Genomic DNA, 21,322 nt, shown 5'->3' with positions numbered 1-21,322 from the left:
GGATTTATCTATTAGATCTATTAAAGCTATCTATTAAGAATACCAGTGCGAATGTTTGCTGTTACGGCCGACGCCAAGTGCGTGACGGTTCCGAGGATGTCCGTAATAACGATTGGCGACTGTAGATTCTTATTCAGTGTTGATAGATTTGTCTTATAATGAAGCTTTTTTTTCTATAGATTTCGATAATCCTTTGTTTACTAATGATCTCAATCATACATTGTTTGTTTGTCGATAGATTTGTTATTTGTCTTTTAATGGAGTCATTTGTTGTTTTCGATGAGTATGTTTTCGAAAACCCTTAAATGTTATACATATAAGACTTTGTTTACTAATGGTCTCAATAAAAGGCGATAACATTGTCATAAATCTGAAAGAAAGTTTGATTTGTTTGCTATAGTCTATATGTCGGTAAAACTGGTAAAACCCTATGTCGAAGGCTAGAAGTAATATATTTTCATTATATATTGATCGAATATCATAGGTTTATAGGCGTTTCTTTGAATTCGAGTCAAACCGAAGTGAGTCTAATCTCTAGGCATCAATTAAGTCCATTTCTTGATATCTTTAGAGATTATCAGTAGTAACGACGTCTTATTGTTTTGGAACGTTTACTTATTAAAAAGGTGTGATAATCGTCTCGTTTATCTGCCTTATTAGCATAAGAAACTGATTTTTTTTTTAATATTAAGATAGGTTATTTTTCAATAAGCAAAGCTCTTATCAGCAAAGGGTCGTCCGAGTCGTATTTACGAAAACTTAGTTAAGATACACGTCCTAACAGATAACTTAGCTTAATCAAGATATTGCCTCACTTTTTTTATAAAAAAAGTGTAGTTGCTCGACTTTGACAAGAACATGTTGCACAAGTGTCCATGCACGTGTCAAAAGTTGCATCAAGTTTCTTTTTATAAATACTGTTTATGCTTATTTCAATAAAGCCGGTTAGTCACCTGAAAAGCTACAAAGTAGAGACCGTGAAGGATTATGGGTAGATACATTTTAGATGTTGCAACCGCTTTAATAACTGTTGATGCATTTTAGATCTTTACCAGTTACAGTCTCACCTCTACTAAGCATCCTCAAGCTGCAGTTTGTATCAAAAAAGTTTTACTTGTTTGAAGTGAATTGTTTCCCATGATCCTCAGTGATCTCAGCTTTCTAGGTTATTGGTGACTAACTTTATTGAAATAAGTGTATGTAAAACATCCATAAAGGTATTTATATTTAGAAACCATTCTCGTTTAGTTATTTCGGATGATGGCGTTCCAAAGTTTTATCTGTATTTTAAAAAGTAGGTTTGAGAAGTCTGATTTACGCAATGGAACTTCCAGGATGCTTTCATTGTATTGATAGGTTTTTAAAAGCATATTTCCAGTGTAGACCTTCTAGATCTTTACTTTGGGCGTAAGGTTTTCCCATTGCAGACCACGTACCATTCGCAAAGAGAATAAGATTCTTTGTTTGAATCGTATTCATATAAATATGTCTTGCCATGCGCAATAAAAGATACTCGAGGGAAGGATGACAGGTGGTCTGAAATGGGAAAACATTATGCCAAAGTGGTGGATCCGACAGAGATCGAACTCAAAGACAGGGCTGTACTGTGAGACACATTTTACTAAGCCTTTTGTTCTTTAGTCTATTAAATATGAGATCGAATATTCTAGAATTTGGAATCCAGAGCTCACAGTGATCCAATCTTGTTGCTTGCTCCTGATTGGCTCCAGTTTAAATACCTTGCTTTCATTTTAGATTATTCCCTTCGTTCTTCGTACTTTCCACATTCCTTACTAGACGTCTTTATCTTGGGCGTAGGTTTCCCCATTTCAAATCGACCAAGGTTCATTGCCTAGAGACTAAGATTTTTTATTCAAGTTGTATCCATATTCATGTGTCTTTTCGTGTGCAATCGTTGAACAAAGAAATGATACTCTAGGGAAATAACAAGTGGCCTGAAATGGGAAAGCATTACGCCCAAGGCAAAGAGGTTTCTTTTTGATGGTTAACTTAGCTTATATTAGGTAAAGGAAACAGTTTGTACCAAGCTACAAATCTGCAGGAGACATTTAAACGGTCTAGTGAGGTGTGCACCTCGCCAATTGGGACGTTTCTTCCAAATAAACCTTGATTTTGCCAGACACATACCTATGAGAGAGAGTAATACATGGATATGTGTGGGATTGAAATCCATTTTAATATGTAATAAAAGCCGAGTTGCCTGCAAAAAGTTCTGTTCTCCAACACCGAATGCAAAAAAACCTCGCCGTATATCAGGCCTGGTGTTCTACCGTTCCTTGGCTTCTCAACAGGCAAAGTAGTGTTAGTATATTAACATCAATCTACGTAATTACAATGTTGGATTTTTCGTGATTCTTAGTCCCCCCTCCCCACGCACGGCAAGTATTTTTCCTCCCTCTACCGGAAATGCGCATTTGGACAGTCACGGCTCGCGTGACAAAAAGTAACAATGACTTGTAAAGTGTATTCAAATAGCTTAGAAGGGTATTGTTAATGACACAAGAGGAAAAGACAAAGACTTGAATACCTTGAGCTCAACAGATACTGGTGAGATATATGGCTAGTGTTTGACACTATTTTTTCGCCACTTAAAAATTCAGTATCCAAAACAAAACGAATGCATTTTGTTGTATATAAATTGTATCTCATGTGCTGAAATTCTTACAAAAATCTATGGAGGCGTTCCCGAGGAATATGAATTAACTAAAATATTATAGGTGCGGAGAATGTTGTCATGAAAATGCTCTACATTTGCCGAACCGTAGTTTCAAATAGATATAAGCAAATGCCTCGAAATTCTGAAAATATTGAACAGATCTTGTTTTAGAGCTCTCTTTGTGAGTGATATGGAATTGAATTTGAAAAATCAACGACCAACTTTGTGGCTTCATAATTCTAAAACGGCTAGATATAATTCCTTGAAACTCACTCATCAGCAAGGGCATGACTCAAAATACAACATCCTTAAGTTTGGACAAAATCCATGGGTGATTTTTTGAGACCGATCCGAAAACTGTTTTTCGGGAATTCCCCATAACTTTTGCATAATAAGGACGATCGACACGCCACACCCAATATTTTAAACTTCAATCAATTGACCAATTCATATTTAAAAATCAAATGGCTACAAAGAGAAGAAGTCTGTTTTAGCGCGCTTTGAATGCTACTGGTCGGAGCTTTCCGTTACTGATTTTAGCCACCTTAACTTCAGGAATAAATACACTATTAATGGTGTCCAGTCTTACGTTAAGTATTTTGCTATCCACATCTCGTGCTGCGTACTTGACTTTGCAGTTGTAGACTGGGCTTAAGTCTTGTCGAACGGTCGAGGATTTTCTCTTCATTAATTTCTTCTCGTTATAGATTAGGTACGTTTTAACGTACGTATCTAAAAATAAATAAAAATACAGTGGATTTGCAAGGAGAATGCTAAGTGAATCGAAAGTTGACTCTTCTCCTCAAGGAAATTCTTAATTCACCAACTCTCCCACTTCAGCTCCAACTTCAACTTCAACCTCAAATCCAACTCCAACTCCAACTCCAACTCCAACTCCAACTCCAACTCCAACTCCAACTCCAACTCCAACTCCAACTCCAACTCCAACTCCAACTCCAACTCCAACTCCAACTCCAACTCCAACTCCAACTCCAACTCCACCTCCACCTTCACCTTCAATTTAATTCACGCGATGTAAAAATAATAACAAATAACAATAATGTGAAATGGATTTTTATTTAAATCGTGGAACATTAAAGACAGTTTGCGCAAGGATTTGTTATACGAGCAACATTTGCTCTGCATTTTGCAACAAGGTTTTGAATCGGTTATTTCAAATCGCGAGTCTTGGTATTCTTGGAAAGAATAATGAATTTCAATGTTCGAATAATGAAAGCATTAATGGAACCTAAGAGGATAATGAAACTTGAATCGTTTTGACTGTAATAACCTTTACCCAGTTTAGATGTAGATGATGTAGGGCGTAATGTGGCACGTATGATATCTACTTCTAATACACCACACATGATGGACAAGCCTAATCGAAGATATCCGAGATCTGCTGAGAAAAAAAGCATGTACATAAATTGTACAAAACGGAAAAAAATGAAAGCTAGAGTGGAATAGATCCTTTGTTTATTAGTATATGGCAGAATTATAACGAATGCAGATAGAGTGAAGTCATTAAACCCGTGAAATAGATATTAGACTAAGGCCTAGGGCAAACGTCGAACTTTCCATGCACCGAACTTAATTACATCAAAGAATGCCGCCTCATTATCACCTGATATCCATTGTTTTTAATGAGTTCGGTGCATGGAAAGTTCGACGTTTGCCCTAGGCCTAATACACTTTAATAGACCCTAATTCCATTGTTTTCTTTTGTGTCTATTTGAGTATTACACGTTGACTACTATCTTTTATTTCACGGGTTAAATGCCTTCACTCTAAATATAGCTTGCATTTAGCTGCGAATAATGAAGGATTAAGCATATTTCTCGAAGTAAGTTGTCGATGGTGATGTCCATTTCACACTCATCCGCGGCTCAGGTTTGGGAATAGGGCGCCTTGTTAAAACTTACAGTTTTAAAAACTAATTGAGGTACTTATAACATTTTAAAAATAAATCTTAAGGTGGCACCATATAATTTACCGACGATGTATGATGGTAATGTGGGTATCCTTATTAAAGGATCTTTGATCAATTTACCAAAAGATTTTTTGATTGAAAAGAATGTGCATAATGATCACCCCTCAGTCTTTAAAAGGGATATACCCTTACCTTGGTTGTCATGACAACGGATTTGACTCGGGCCAATAGTACCATGCTCAGGGTCTTCATCAAACATGAACGAGTCTGATGTGGAATGAGAGCTGATATCAAAAAGAAAACAGACGATTTATATGTTTCCATGCCATCGTGTCAACTAACATGAAAACCTCTTGTTTTCAGTGTTGTATCGAGCGAGCTCGTTTACTGGGTCTGACAACAATCAATCATAACTGTCACGAAGTTAATGGCTATGGGGAAAAATGTATGGTCTATACTTCAAGCACATATATTTCGTATTTCGCTTCGTGAACGTAACCGTGGTCTTTTTTTTTTCACAGTCAAGTGCTCGTATTATAACAATCCGCGCGCAGCAAATTCGTGCAAAGTAAAAACTTTCTTCTCTTTGCAGCATTAAACATAGGTTGCGCACGGCCTAGCAAAATTTGCTCTGAATTTTGCAGAATAGCCGAATAGTATTCTCGTCACCAGACCATTCTCACCAAAAATTGAAGATTTTAGTTTCGATTTTTCGTTAGAAAGCTGAGAAGGCTTTGGATAGGAGAATGGCCGAATAGCTACTACAAGCTTTACCGTTCCTGGGAAGAAAGTCGTCGAGTCCTTGTGGATAATTTACGTTCTCTTTTGTCGCTTTTGTTGTTTGAGCTTTCGTGAAGATTTAATGAAATATTTTGGACTAATTTCTGTTTAGCACCATAAGCTGGTTTATCAATCTCTGGTTTAAGTTCTTTCTTGTCAATTTCTGTTTGCACAACATATTCCTCTTTCTTGTTTTCTTTATGACCTCCATCTTCTTCGTCCTTGTGAATCTCTTCAAACTTGAACTCAAGAGACTGTCCTTGGTTATTGCATGCCTGAGAACTGCCACTTGAGGCCGACAGCGGGGAGCGTTCATCTTTAGAAGCTGTGACATAATTATACGAATAGTCAAAGGCTCTGGCAAGTGAAGGGTAATCAAAACTCGGTGACTTGTCAAATGCTCCGAAGCATGGGGTTGTTGGAGCACTGCTGATCGAGGGTACAACTGAAAGATAACAAAGTTTATTGTTACGTCTTTTATACACTGATTACTGATTGCATTTGAGAGGCTAGTTAAATTTCTATCGTGTAATATGTGTAACCCACAAGATAACTGATGTCATTCAATTTGCTGGCCACTACAAGTCTCTTAGCTTTGTGTGACCTTGACCTTCCAATGATGCCGCTCCATGAAATACTTTCTTCAAAAGTTTTGATTGACCAACGATAGAGGTTATGCACCATCATGTGGTGGCAGCCATGAAGCACAGTCAGAGAGTATTTTAACCCATGGAAACTGAATTCCTTCTCACGTAATTATTTATTACACCAGATTCAATCAATTGTTCCTTCGTGCCTCCTGTCACGGCTGCCATCAAGTGATGGTGCAAAGCCTCTATTGTTGGTCAATTATATATATATATTACATATATCATACTTCCAAAATGACGTCTATTTTGCCCCATTAAACAGTCCCACAATACAATGCCAACTTGGCCCAGTTTTCTCTTCAACTTCGCTCCGAATGCGTAATATACTTTATCACGTAATTTTCATAATTTGGTCGTATATAGCATAGAAATTGTATTCATTTTACACACTTGTAAAACATTTGTAGACTGTACGTTAAAGAAGCTTCATCTATATTTTTAGGCAAGGATATGCATCCCTATCTTAACAAAGCGGCATAATTACTTACCTAGATTTCTACTCGTATAATTATTTCCGAATCTGGAAAGACTTTCGCTACCATATCTAGATCGGGTATTTTTTCCTGGTTTCAAAAAAGGATTACGAAATTGAATGTCAGCTGTATATTTGAATAAATGAAATGAACGAATGGAGGATAGAAGGATGGGTGTATAAGTGGATGGGTGTATAAGTGGATGGGTGTATAAGTGGATGGGTGTATAAGTGGATGGGTGTATAAGTGGATGGGTGTATAAGTGGATGGGTGTATAAGTGGATGGGTGTATAAGTGGATGGGTGTATAAGTGGATGGGTGTATAAGTGGATGGGTGTATAAGTGGATGGTGTATCCGTGGCTGGGTTGTCCTAACGTGGATGGGCTGTATCCAGTGGATGGGTGTATAAGTGGATGGGTGCATAGATGAAATCAGCTTTTTTATCTTATATCCTTCTTACTACTAATTAACGATAGATGGGAAATCCAGAGAGGCGTAGTAGTAGTTCACTCGCCTCTCAACCCTGGTTATTTCGGTTTCGATTTCTGGACTCGGCATCATATGGCAGCAGAGTTTGGGTCTCTTCCTTGATTCGAGGGAACCCGGTTATTTTCTAGGGTCTCCGGTTTTTCTCTAGGTTCTCCGATTTCCCTAACATGAAACTAACATGAAAATATACCCCTGCCTTGCTTTTCTCCCTCAACCCCCCCCCCCCCCCCCCCCCCCCCCCCCTTTCCCAAAGCGACGCTACGCAGGCTATGTCTTTCCGTGTTAGCCTCACATAATATAATTTTAAGAATTGTCCATTGATAGATCTTAATCACGATATACTAAGATATACCAAAAACAAGCGTACCTTTTGGTGTTGTGTAACTTAGAAGTCGGTTTAGAGAACAGGACTCTGCCCGGTTCCTCGAGAGAATTGAGTTTGTTTTTCTTCTTTTGCCGAATCCCTCGCTAAAGTCTGATTCTAATTCTCCAGCAATAGTTCTTCGAGACTGATACGACCTTAGAATGTAGCTTGCTGCCCGTCGTGGTTTGTAAGTCAGCTCAAATTGTTCTCTCATCTCGTCAATGCCCACATATAATTTCGTCACTAAATTTTTAGAAACAAGAAAAGTTGCGTGATACTCATGCGCAAATATTAAAAAAACGCAAGTTTTAAGTAGAAAAATAAATATATAAAGTTTGACATTCTTTCGCCTCGTGTGTTTTAAATTTTTATTTTATTTTTAATGGTAAAAAGTTTGGAATAGCCATTGATTATATGAATTAAAGTATCATTACAAGGTGTAACCTACAAAGTTGCTGGCAATATAGTGCAATCAACCATGAAATTTAACCAAATTGGTGTACTGGTTTGCCAGAAAAAGTTTACCCATTCAGGGTCTAATGTTTACCCATTTCAGGGACTAATGTTTACCCATTTCAGGGACTAATGTTCATCATCATACCATGTGTTATGCTTTTTGAAGAATATTTTTTGTTTGATTTGTAACCATATTCAATATTTGCGTTTTTTTTTATTTAGTCTGCTATTCAACATAAATCAACATTAACGACTTACCGTCTTCTCCCGAGGAAAGAGTATATCGTCTGTTCACCGGTATACAAATCTCATCGAATAACGCAAAATAATCTTCTAGGTAATACCATTGAGGTATGTTACTGAGGACACTACCATTCAAGTCCACTTTGATCTGTACGTGACAAACATAAAACATTTAGAGCGCCATGCGCAAAGTTTAATGGGATTTATTTTAAATCGCGCGCCGCCTTAATGTATCATTGACGTCATTGATTTCACGTGTACCATTGAGGTATGTTACTGAGAACAATGTCATTCAAATCCACTTCGATTTGTACATGAAACGCATAAAAAATTAATAACAATATGCGCAAAGTATAATGGCATTTTTACCTCGCGCGCCGTCTAATGTAAGTATTTTTGACGTCCGGTCATTTGTTCCACGTGTTAAGGCGGGATTGGACGGAACAGCAACGTGTATATAGCAATCATATATTTGAGTACTGATTTTCGCCCTATTTTGAAGAACAGAAAATTGAAATTCCTCGTTCAAGTATCTCTTTTTTTTCTTTATCAAGCCTCAGTTTATATTCGTTGATGTACGGGATGAACCCTTCCCCCCGCGCGCTGCTAATGTTATAGTACTTAAAGAGCGTCTCAAAACATTGAGAGTTTTCCAGAGAAAGATCTTGGGACGTGCAAATTCATGGTAAAACTACGTATCAATGAGTACGTATCCAAATGAGCAAACAGTACTACCTTTACTGAGTTTATAATAATAGTAACTCTCTGACTTACTTTACCAAGAAATCGATGTCGACGAGTTTTTCGCTCACTCCAGAGTGTGACTTCCAAAGATCTTGATGAGAGCTATATATAGAAGAAGGAATGTAGATTAAATATATCGGATGATGAAATAATACACCTGATAGTACCAATATGCCAGTACCTCTTCTTCGGTGATGTTGGAATAAATGAAAGTCAGATTCCAAACAGGACATTGGGTCTGAAATTTAACGCCGGTCCTAAACTGAGTTGAAACACTGGTGATAAAAAAAGAACACAAATAATAAAACCACAACTGTTTGTTCCCCTCCCTATCCTTGTCACCCTTGCCGCCCCTTACTCTAAGAGGAACAATTCTATTCTTCTCTAATTTATACTACTATATGAATGTTCAGTAATTACCAGGGGAGGGAGGGGCACCATATAGACAATCTAACATTAAGTACAGCTGCTTGGGTAGGGATTTTGGCATCTCTTGAAGTAGTCCCATCCTCCCTGGAAGAAAATTTGACATGCTCATTATCTTAAAACCTTACCAAAACTTAATAGACCCTTTGCATGTGGCATTAAAGCAGCTTAATTTGGAGGACAAAACAAAAGAATTTGAATTACATGAGAATTGGAAAACTATTGTTATGTTCTCCAAATTGAGCTGTATTCCCACTTGCTGCGAGGGGGCCATTAAGTAATTCTATGGAAAAGAGAAGAATTTTGTCAAGGTGTCAAATTCCACTTGGTTTTTCCCCACCCCTACATGAAATCAGTAAAAGGCGTACGTATCTAAGGATCAAGACGTGACTTACTCTCTGATAGGCAGTAGGTTAACCACGGCATAAGGGTTGGGAAGTTCATCGCCTGGAGTCGTTCCCAATGGCAATCTTCGTGCTTCAATTATTTTGGTGATGAGATTGAGTCCTCCGGGATCGTACCATAAAGATATCTGGTTATCATGGAGTAGAAAAAAGGAAAGATAAGGGAGTAAGATAAGACAAGCCGTATATAAACAAAATTAACATGTTAAGACAATCCATTAAAAATTTAAGAATCCATAAAAATGAAATGTTGCAATGTCATGACTGCAAGGTTTACAAAACATTTACATTTTTATTGACCCTAGTGATTATTTTTTTTTTTTTTCTAGGCGGCGAGAGGTTGAGGCCACTGATTCCGAGGTTGAGGAAAAAAACTGGGTCGAGTTGGCATTGCAGTGCATTTCGGGGCTATTTTGGATGGCGAAAAAGACGTTATCTTGGAAATATACCCCCTAAAACAGCACAAAATGCACTGCCAGTTTTTTCCTCTACAATGGAATAGCTAATATAAATGGCGGCGCACGTCCCCCGTGCTTAGAGCAAAGCATTCTTACCTTGAGCCCACTTCTTCTATCATTTCCAGATGAGTGCGACCAAAAATTCATCTGAAGTCCAAAAATAGCCAGCATAAATATTGGTACTGGTATAACATCCCATATTTTATTGTTCAGACCACGAGACTAAGTTAGGCCCATGTCAAACGTGGAACTGAGCCGAACCAAATGACATTGAAGAAGACCGCCTTGTTATCCTTGTTGTTTCAGTTATGTTCGGCACATGTGAAGTTCGACGTTAGACCTGAGCCTTGCATGACACTAATGGTTAATTACAGAAAAGGGAAACCAAATTGCTTAATGAGCTATCTGTTTTGCTTTGTTTGTTTATTTATTTATTATTTTTGTTGTTGTTGTTGTTGTTGTTGTTGTCGTTGTTATTGCTTTTTTTGCTTAAAGAAATTCACTAGGTAAACTATATTTTCAATCGATAACAGCATGGACAAAATTTACCGTTTCCGAGGCGTTGGCTTCAACGCCGAGAGAGTTGCTGCAAGAAATGCTGTCAGCTACAACATTGTGGGATCTGCTGCGGATCAATTGAAGTAGCTCTTCTTGAGAATTGCAACTTCTTGCTTCTCTAGCTAGAAAATGAAAAGCAACAAGACACGGTAAAACGCCGTTACATTTCCCTGAAGTGCCAATGGTCAAAACGCGTACGCTAATGCCCCTTGTCACGCTAATGAGACCCGGGTTCGAATCCCGGGATCGTTATCATATGTGAGTAGAGTTACTTGTTGGTTCTTTCCTGTGCTTCGAGGGTTTTTCTCAGGATTCTCTGGTTTTCCTCCCTACGCAACTTCTAAATTCTAATTCGAATGTTGGGCTTTCATGATTACCTATAGTAGTGTGGAGCTTAGGGTCGTGGCTGTCAAGCGCCTGTGATATAACAGACAAGGTCGATAAATTCACTCACCAAAGCTTGCTCTTGTCTTTTCTATAGCATCGCTGACTATTTGACTGCACGAAGGTCGTGGGGATTGATGATCTGTTTTACTGATATTAAAAAAAAAAAACATTATATAATATGGCCGTAGCAAGGTCCAAAATATTGAGGGGCTCTCAAGCTCTCACGATATTGAAAGACAGCCAAACGTTCATTTGCACCTCTAAAGAAACAAAACGTCAGCAATTTAATGAAATCAACGGTAATTAGGTAGGTGTAGGTTGCACTTAAATTGCCTCTGTTTAAATCAGTAGTATTTTATGTACTTTATGAATCATGACACAGTCAGCTGTGCACTCACCTTACATGACAAACTACAATAGACACTTCATCAGAAGATGATGCTACTGCTTCGTGCGTCCCTTCAAATGTTGCATCAACTAAGGATATGTTGTTCCACTCTATAACCTGATCACCTGAAAAAGACTCTTGAAGTTATAAATACATTGAAAAGCATTATGAGTGGGACTTTTAGGTAATGATTGGACACACTCCTCTAGTTGGTCGACAAACATGAAAAGCAGAAAACGGCAAACATGTAAAAACATCTTAAAATTTAACTAAATGATCATAGATGTAGCTGATGTTATTTACAGTGGTTAAATAAAGTTTTCTGAATGTCTGTCTGTCTAGCTGCATGTGATATATGTTCAACAAAGATTTCCCTATTTCCCAAATTCACTTCAGTGACCCAAAGCAATGGCCAAGTCTACGTTGAACTTATAAAATGCCAATAAATATGTGAGCACATCAAGTCCAACCTGGACTTGCAGCCATTGTTTAGTGGTCACTCAAGCAAATTTGGTAAAAAATGTCTATAGAAGCTTTGCACCATCCTGTGATGGCAGCCATAACCGAAAACACAACAATGAAAGCTTTTTTTCTACAGGAAAAATGAATTATTTTTCATGTAAATCAGTTTGACCAGATTCAGTTGTTCCTGCTTCCTGGTATGGCTGCCATCACGTGATGGTGCAGATCCTCTATAAGCACGATATGCTACAGTACACTGCCACAGTTATTGCCATTTTACCACAACTTAAGAGATGAAAATACGTCAATCATTTCTCACCTACCAATGCAAAGTAATTCTTGTGCTTTAGTACCAGGAATAACGCCGACAACAAACGCTCCCATAATACCGCCAATAGATGTCTTCCCGCCAACTATATGAACCCCAAAAGCTGTATCTATGATAAGGGGAAAAAAGATAACGGCACTGCTTGGAGATGTGAGCACCACCTGTCACTCACTTATCACGCCTAAACTATCAGATAACTTTGTGATACTATATTTAATATCTGGGCTGACTAAGTCAGATCACGGCTAGCTGACAGATCAAATTGGAGTTTAGCATGTTGTGGATTTTTATAAGAAATAAAAGGCTGGAGGTGGTTGGATGTTGGCCCAGTGATGTAATGGTGTATGCTCTCACCTCTGGACATTAACCGTTGGCTTGTTGTCTCTCTTGATAATGTTAAACGCTCAATCATCGGTCTGCCTTTTGAGTCTCTGCTTTCCTCTGCTCTCTTCTTAAAAAAATATACCAACCTTATAGTGACAGTATTGAGATATGCAAAATATAATACATTTGCGTACTAATGAACTTATCATAATTAACATACTATAAATAGGACGAGGGTGGCTCGGCTGTTCCGTCCGCATTTTTCGATTATTTGGTTTTCTCATCCCATTAATTAATCGATCGAAAGAATATAACTTATTTCGCTTTTCGTATTCAATTTCTTTCTTTACCTTTTTTCTCCTGCCTATCGTTTCATTTTTTCTGTGTGAATAATAAAAACAACAGAGCGTAATGTAATAGAGGTTTTGCACCATCACGTGCTCACGCCGATAATACAGCGTGGGCTGCCTGTGGTTAGATGGCAGAAGAATACAATCCCTTTGCTCTCGGAAGTTGAATTTTTTCTCATGTAAAACGATTGTATTGTTCCTGACATCTAAGATGGCTGCCGTCACGTGATGGTGCAAAACCTCTCTCTATTGATCAGATCGAGCAAACCTAGCAACTAATCCATCCATCCATCCATCCATCCATCCATCCATCCATCCACCCAACCATCCACCCACCCATCCATCCATCCACCCACCCACCCACCCATCCATCCATCCATCTATCCATCCATCCATCCATCCATCCATCCATCCACCCACCCACCCATTCACCCACCCATGTGATGAATAACAGGGTCCCCCACTCCAATCATATTATCACGTAGTGATCAACACTAACCCTGAGCTGTCGGAACTGTCACATTCACTATCTGTTGGTTCCACTAGGTTCAATGCAGGCATCCCCCCATCAGAATATGTCGATACCGAAAAACACGACGTAAATTCACTCTCAGTGCTGAATTCGCTCAAACCACGTCGTCTGGGTTCGTGGACTGGAAGACTAAGATATTCAGGCTCGTTACATACGCTGTAGCTATAGGTATCTTGGGTGTCACCAATAGATGTTCCTCTTGAGGAAGTGCTTTGAAGAATTTCCCTTATATCATTCTGGACATGGTTATAGAGAATGTCATGTAATTATAAGATTTCAGGAAATTAATAAATCAAACTGAGAAGAATCAATAGTCCCTTTCACAGTTTCCTGCGCCATCTTGAAATATAGCCGTGCCTTTGCATTGAAGAGAGACGAACGGTGACTCCTTCAATAATAGATACCTTTTTTAGCACTTGGACAATTATTCACGTCATTGCAAGCTTACTGTCCGTCTCGCTTCGATTTAAAGGAATGACTACCTTTCAAGTGAAGCAGGGAACTGTGAAGGGGACTGGGTGCTTACATTAGTAGAGAATCGTGGAATAGTAGGCTCCCTCACACTACTCCGGGACATCCTGGCTGTGCTGCTTTCTCCAAGTTTATCAAGAAAAAATTGCGCGTTTGCAGATAAAGGTTCATTGCCAACGTACCAGTCTCCAGTACAAGTAAGACAGTGTCTTTTTTTAGAGCAGAGTTGACACATCCAACTCTAGGAAGCAATTTTATTGTGAATCGTTAAATAAAGTATTTGAAATACTATACAGATGAGGAATGGAACTTGAACCAATTCATAAATTACTGCAGTGCTTCATGATTATAGACTCATTCACTCAGGCTTTACCTCGATTCAGCATCAAAAAATATTCAAAAATAAAATCGGGCAAATTACAGATACAAAACTTTTATCGATATAATACACACACAAAGAGCTTGTTTGATGACCATCCAATATAACAAGTGAAAACACATCTTCACAAAACTGAGGCAATGCTTGAGCAGCAAAACTGGATTTATCTCTCTTTATTCCCCTTGGACTGCACATATGCCCAGCGGAATGTGGAGAGCACTATAAGTGCCGCCATATTATGTAGAGCCTAAACAAATAAAGCTTACCGTTCTACCAAGTTCCGTGTGTCCACATCGAGTGCATGTTTTACGGCTGCAGAACCTGCAGTTCAACCGCAAACCATCAGCTACTTTGGTCTTGAAACAAATTTGACAAAGCTGCTTGTCTGTTGCGCTTTTCTCAGCTAAAGCTAGCCTTTCTTCTAACTGTATCAGTTCTAATCTCAAGTCCCTGTGAAAATGAAACAGTGGGTGAGGATGAGCATCACACAGTGTAAATTTAACATTTTTGAACGCTTATATCAATCAGCATGCAGCAGCATCATGGCGCACCTGGGCCTGTCTATGGTCCAGAGAAGACGACGTTTATCCATCGAGTGACCTCAAAACAAACTTTGTGTCAAACAGAACACAGTAATTATTAGATTTTTTAATCATTTGATTCTTGTAAAACTTCGCATTATGGTGAAATCACTCCCAGTTTTATTTAGTTATTCAAAGATGAAAAATATTGAGAACGGTTGCGGGGAAACAGTAAAATTTCTCCCGTCTTAGCCAATGGGAACTGAGAGAGAAAACATGAACGTAGCTTTGGCATTTGGTATATGGGCCTTAGTCACGTGGCAGCTATGTTTATCCTCAAGAAAATGAAAATAAAACCTGTTCCACCCACGTAAATTCATTCTCAAGCCCTTGAATGCGTGGCTACGAGTGGAGGAATCTATTGTTCTAGACAACATGGCTGACACGTGAGGCTAATAACATAACTTCTTATTACTTTCGTCGAATTCCATTAAGTTCTTCGAACTCTTTTTGTCGTAATAGGACATTTTGTAGAGCAGTGGCCTCTTCCTGGCTTAGCGATGAAAAATCCACATGCTGTAAAGCCGTTTCCATGACATGAACCACGGATATCGCGAATAGCACGGGCAGGACTGCTGTTTCTATGGAAACCTGTTGAAAATAAAAAAAGTGCTACTACTCCTAAACCGGCAGACACCTGTGAAAAATGTCGGTAAACGTGTACTCCTAGTCTTTACGATAAACACTAACCAACACTGATGATTCTGTGATAGAGTGCAAATAATATACCCGTGAAATAGTTAGGATGAAATAGGAGATAGTTAGCGCTTGATTAGACAAGACATAGGAATTCAGTGAGGCAAGACAAGGGAACGGGCGTTTACTAGAGTGACAACTCAATACACAAATGATCAGATGCGAAAATGCGAATATGTAAAATTATACGAAGGAAAAGCATGTACAATAAAATATCGTTTCGGTTTTTGAAAGTGTGTTTGAAAATATTTAAAAATGCGCGCCCTTGAGTAGCACACGTGCACTAGTTTACCCGTCACGGCTCGCCTATTTCTTTAACTAATTAGACTTAGGCAACCAATAGCACAAAGTTAGTAATTAGTTAGTTAGCTATCTATTTCACGGGTATATTATTTGCACTCTATTGATGACTCAAGCTAGGGTTATAATTAAACTCGTATAAGACGTACATTAAAGCTAAAGTCGATGTCCCCTGTCATTTCGTCTTAAGTGCTACGCAGCATTATCTCCATGACGTCACAAAGGGCAGTGAAAAACATGCGCACGAAATTATTGACGTTGTTTACAACGTATCTATTCTTTAGGATACATTTTCATCGTTACTTTAAATAACTAACGTTTAGGAAATCGTTACTTAAATACCTAACCGTTAGGAGATCGTTCCTTGAAATACCTAACAGTTAGGAGATCGTTCCTTGAAATACCTAACCGTTAGGAGATCGTTAATTGAAATACCTAACCGTTAGGAGATCGATACTTGACCAAATACCTAACCGTTAGGAGATCGCTCCTTGAAATACCTAACCGTTAGGAGATCGTTCCTTGAAATACCTAACCGTTAGGAGATCGTTCCATGAAATACCTAACCGTTAGGAGATCGTTAATGCAAAATCCGACTATTGATTAGAGTTTTCTGCTATGATATGATTTCATTCAGGCTCATCGTAGAGTTGTTAGTCTACTTTAGTCACACAGTCGAATGCTTGATAAAAAATATTTAAAACAACATGAAACATGAAACTACTATAGTGTATTCTTAATAAAACAAACTGCTCTAACGCAATTTTTGACTGTGATACCTTGAAGGTGTCGCTAAACATAACATGAAACTACTTTATGTCAATCAAAGTTTAAACTTTTTTGACCAAAGCTCCTCATGAACATATTGCTCACTCAAAGCCAATAGCAAGGTGTCAACAATCTTAATTATGTACGCTATTGACCTTTTTTAACAAGTAACAAAAGGCCCAAAAATTCAAAGCGTGTAAATCCAACTTCGTTATTATAACAAATTATTGTACTGAGTAGCAAGCAGAGGTCATTGAAAACTACGATGGAACCAAACTAAGGAAATGATAAAACTGTTCACTACGAGTATTCGTCTTTTACGTAAATTGAACTTGACGGATATTCTTTTTCTCCGGCTGGGACTGTTCAAACATAATTGATAAAATGTAATAGCGATATATCAGTCATAATATTAGCATGGACACAGTAATTTATACTTTCGGCTAACTACTTATCTACGTGATTATCGAAATATAGTTTTAGCAAGTGTGTTTGATTTTTGTAGGATAAAACTCACCTTCGATCAAGGAGAACGACCATGGAGCGATCAGTTACCGACGACAAGTAACTAAGTCATTAATTAATATGTTTTATCATCGCTCTTGTAACTTGTCCCCTATTGGTCAATTTTACTTAGTGAAACCATACATGATCTCAGGCAGATAATTAGCTATTCACGATTCACTCAGTATTCTTTGTCAGCCTTTAGATAGTAAATTCGACAAGTTTATTATGAAGAGATAAGACTATTACTATCTAATTTAGTTTTTTGTTTTATTTGCTGCGAGCCATCAGGCAATTTTTTAAAAATCTTCTGGATTGTGGCACTGGTTGAAATCCAAGTGAAGCCGGTCGGCGGAAAAGATTTTTCAAAGGACTGTATACATCATGTGTCTATAGGTAATTCTGTTGATCGTTACATATTTTTTCGACTTATTTTTCTCCATTAAAATGCTATTGAGATAAAATGGATGTTACTTGGATGTGACAGGGATGGATTGGTTGTCACTGAAATGCATTGCAAATGACCGGGCCTCAGTCAGTGATTGGATCTTATATGGAATAACGAAAAGATATTTTCGAATTTTTACCTTTTGAAAGGCCATTGATATTCTTAATGTATATCAAAAACATTTTAATGCAAAAAAAAAAAAACAAACAAGAAAAACAAAACAAAAAAACAAAACGAAACGAAACGAAACAAAAAAAAAACAAAACAAAACAAAAACAAAAAAAAAACCAAAACAAAACAAAAAACAAAAACCAAAAATCGAGGATTAAAATTAGGGGGGAAAAACGGTTTCAAGTGCGCTTGCTTGCTACGAATTGGTATGAGCTCCTATTTACCCCGGCTCTAGACTAATGAGAAAGCTAGAAAATTCAGAATCGTTTATTTAAAAATGCGTATATCTATATAGAAAAAAAGCATACGAAAATATATTCAAAGATATATTTTATAGATAAACTTCTAATAGCGTCGGGTTGCAGGTTTTTTATCACTGAAATAATCACCATGGCCACAATCTACTGTTATTATCACACGGGACAAAGCGTTCAAACCAAAAATAAAAAAAGCTCGTATACATGCCTACCGTAAAGCACTAAGGGAGCTTAAGGGTACTGAATACAGCTGGCTTAGATTCAGTCTAGAAAAGTAATTCCAGAAAAGAACCAAAAAACCACCACTACACTTTATCTATTATTATGCGACAAAAATCTTAGCTATATTATGATAAGTGAACCCAACTGCAAATACCCGCAGGCACAAAAGGGTTTGAGCACTGATGCGCAGTCAAAAAACTTCGTGTTGGACAAACAAAAAGTCCTGTCTGTAAACATACGGCTTGATCATGAATATTTCGTTGCAGGACATTCTAGGAACATTCTGACTGAGTGAAGGGAAAAATTTACCGTATGACTGAAAAACTCCAAACTACTAAAAAAAAAATTGAAATGGATTTGCTAGTAACTCGCAATTAAGTCTCTCTTTTTTTTTTCTTTTTTTTTTTTTTTTTTTTTTTTTTTTCTTTTTTTGTTGCCCTCGGCATTGGAGAATTAAATTATGATTAATAACAAGTCATTGTTTCCTATGCTTCGTCTATGTCTCAGTATCATCGTTAATTAATTATTTATATGCAATTTGATAACAATACTACCTCAAGTACGGACAGATGCTCACTTTCATATCGAGTTATTAGCACAACGTTGCTGTCTGCTCGTGTATCTTGTCAGAAGCAATTCATATCTTCTAATCCTATTCAAACCAGTGATTCGCACTTATAGAACATCAGTTTCCTTTATTTTCGAACATCCACTTTAATTATTCTATAAGTACGAAATAATAACATAAAAACCTGTTTAGATCGTATACATTTGTTTCGCATTGTATGCCTTCAATACTGTTTTCTAAAAAAGCAGCTCCTGGCTTTGACAACCAGCATTATTTCCATTATTTTGATCAGATTTTGATAAGTAAAACTGAACGTGTGATGTATAGATCTGGGGCTGAATATTGATCAGATATGGAAATGTCTGCAATACCCGTTGTAAAGGCTGTCGTAAAGACACAATAACAGTATTGAGTAACAGCAATAGCAACGACAGCAGCAACAACAGCAGCAGCAGCAGCAGCAGCAACAGCAGCAGCCACAACATCAACAACAACAACAGCAACAACTCAACAGCAACAACTCAACAGCAACAACTCAACTCAACAGCAACAACTCAACAGCAACAACTCAACAGCAACAACTCAACAGCAACAACTCAACAGCAACAACTCAACAGCAACAACTCAACAGCAACAACTCAACAGCAACAACTCAACAGCAACAACTCAACAGCAACAACTCAACAGCAACAACTCAACAGCAACAACTCAACAGCAACAACTCAACAGCAACAACTCAACAGCAACAACTCAACAGCAACAACTCAACAGCAACAACAGTAGTAACGTAACTATAGCACGAGCAACACCAACACCAACAATAACAACAACAAAAACAACACAAACAGCAACAACAGCAGCAGCAACAATGATAACAACAGCAACAATAACAACAGCAGCAACAAAATGTGGACGACCCGGTTACAGCAATAAACAATAGCGGGCTACACAATTTTCACAAACAGCTCAATTTGTTTTGATAAACCCATTAGGCGAAAGAAAACTTCCTGAGAGCCTTTGACATAAGCAGACAGAGATGGCATTCTTATTCATAAGCAAAGTCATGCTTTCTCAATAGATTCATATCAACTCACTTTCCTTGATATTTATGCGCATTAGATCTTCCGCGCGTCTTACTGATGTTGACTTTCGGTGCTCAGTTCTCACAATAATGGAATTACTATCATAAAGACAATCGTATATTCCAGTCTGTTTTACGCTTTCAATCGATTAATATTTTTTTATTCGCCGCGAGTCTCAGTTTCTCTTACCGCTTGAATCATGACGAGAATGACCACTTATGAATCACTCAAAGAAACCTAGAAGGAACGATCATGTCAAAGCAACGATATTTTATCCATGAAGACAAATCTGGCAACACACAGAATTCGAAAAGACGCGATTAAGGTAATCAAAGAATTGCTTGAGAAATGATTTTTGAAAGTAGTATTCTGACTTAATGAAGTTGTTAATTTGAAATTTATCAGATTTGGTAAGTAATTCAATTAAAAAAAGAATCGTTACGTTGTTGAGGTAGCATGATCTGAGAAGATTTGAACATCAGAATGATCTCTTCACTCGACAAAAAATTATCGAATTTTTTCTTTCTTTTCTTAACCATTGATTTTGCATATATCATTCAGTACTAGTTTTCATTTTGTCATCCTATAGTATTTGGAATAATTACTATGTGAATAATATAATTAAGTTATTTTGGAGAATGAACTGAGAATCTTTGGCAAAACCGTTTGATCCAATTATACGAGAAGCCTAGTTCTTTCAGTCTTTCAGGCCCACACCCCACACCCCTCCCCCTATTTTCCTACTTCTACTCGCAACCCCTGCAACTATACTTACGAGTCTTTCTTATGGATACACCGTTATAAGTAGATGTCACCCAGTAGATATGATATGCTGTTATCGGATTTTTATCTTATTAGATGCGTCATGATGTGTTTTTGGTGTCTATATCCGAGTATGGCCATCAGCCTTCGAGGGGGTTGCTCAATTTTATACGTTTTTTTTTTTTTTGCACGCCACTGTACTATTCATTAGATCTTGCAAGAGGAGTGCTGGATCATCGTTATGATCTATCTTATACAGTAAATCCTACTTCAATACATAGCGATAGGCATATATACGTAAGTAACATCGCAAAATATTGCAACTCAGTTTCTTGAGCTATATATACTCTATGCTTTTGAGAATGAATAATCTTTTCAACCTTTTAATAAATGAATGCATTGAGGATGTAAAATTCTGAATAGAGATTGGCTTTACTGAGTTAAAACTCAGCTTTTGTCGTATTGTTGATCAGATTCCCCAAACCCTGGCTCAACTGATATATGTTTCCGATAAAAAAATCAAAATACATGAAAATAATGAAATGAATGAATGACGAGAGGTAAAAAAAAAAAAAAAAAAGAACTGAAAAAATCTGAGTTCCAGATAGGATCTGAGTTCTTTCTTTTTCACCTCTCGTCATTCATTCATTTCATTATCATTATTATTATCGGTCATTCTCGTATTCGTA

General features: G+C 37.5%; 1 protein-coding gene across 2 annotated transcripts in view; it reads right to left on the bottom strand.

Moving 5' to 3' along the window:
- Positions 1–702: 702 nt before the first annotated feature.
- The window catches only part of LOC116303374 (uncharacterized), a 59,213-nt gene continuing 38,593 nt past the window's right edge, over positions 703–21,322 (bottom strand). The window contains exons 5-26 of one of the 2 annotated variants that reach the window (XM_089032281.1): positions 15,271–15,446; positions 14,541–14,724; positions 13,951–14,136; positions 13,392–13,660; positions 12,893–12,923; positions 12,573–12,669; positions 12,214–12,327; positions 11,439–11,553; positions 11,108–11,187; positions 10,645–10,775; positions 10,192–10,242; positions 9,629–9,765; positions 8,989–9,082; positions 8,838–8,909; positions 8,079–8,211; positions 7,368–7,607; positions 6,526–6,600; positions 5,382–5,832; positions 4,800–4,891; positions 3,969–4,079; positions 3,267–3,409; positions 703–2,148 (exon numbers count right to left, since the gene is read on the bottom strand). In XM_089032281.1, coding sequence (XP_088888407.1) covers positions 2,011–2,148; positions 3,267–3,409; positions 3,969–4,079; positions 4,800–4,891; positions 5,382–5,832; positions 6,526–6,600; positions 7,368–7,607; positions 8,079–8,211; positions 8,838–8,909; positions 8,989–9,082; positions 9,629–9,765; positions 10,192–10,242; positions 10,645–10,775; positions 11,108–11,187; positions 11,439–11,553; positions 12,214–12,327; positions 12,573–12,669; positions 12,893–12,923; positions 13,392–13,660; positions 13,951–14,136; positions 14,541–14,724; positions 15,271–15,389 — 3,063 coding nt within the window. In that variant the 5' untranslated portion in view covers positions 15,390–15,446 and the 3' untranslated portion in view covers positions 703–2,010. The remainder of the gene's footprint in view (positions 2,149–3,266; positions 3,410–3,968; positions 4,080–4,799; positions 4,892–5,381; positions 5,833–6,525; positions 6,601–7,367; positions 7,608–8,078; positions 8,212–8,837; positions 8,910–8,988; positions 9,083–9,628; positions 9,766–10,191; positions 10,243–10,644; positions 10,776–11,107; positions 11,188–11,438; positions 11,554–12,213; positions 12,328–12,572; positions 12,670–12,892; positions 12,924–13,391; positions 13,661–13,950; positions 14,137–14,540; positions 14,725–15,270; positions 15,447–21,322) is intronic. The other variant, XM_089032282.1, reaches the window with a different exon arrangement.

The sequence above is a fragment of the Actinia tenebrosa genome, unplaced genomic scaffold (genome assembly GCF_029948245.1).
Source record: "Actinia tenebrosa isolate PJP-AT-01 unplaced genomic scaffold, QUT_ActTen_1.0 PGA_scaffold1__47_contigs__length_23844297, whole genome shotgun sequence".
Lineage (NCBI taxonomy): Eukaryota > Metazoa > Cnidaria > Anthozoa > Actiniaria > Actiniidae > Actinia > Actinia tenebrosa.
This window is presented reverse-complemented; position numbering and strand designations above follow the sequence as displayed.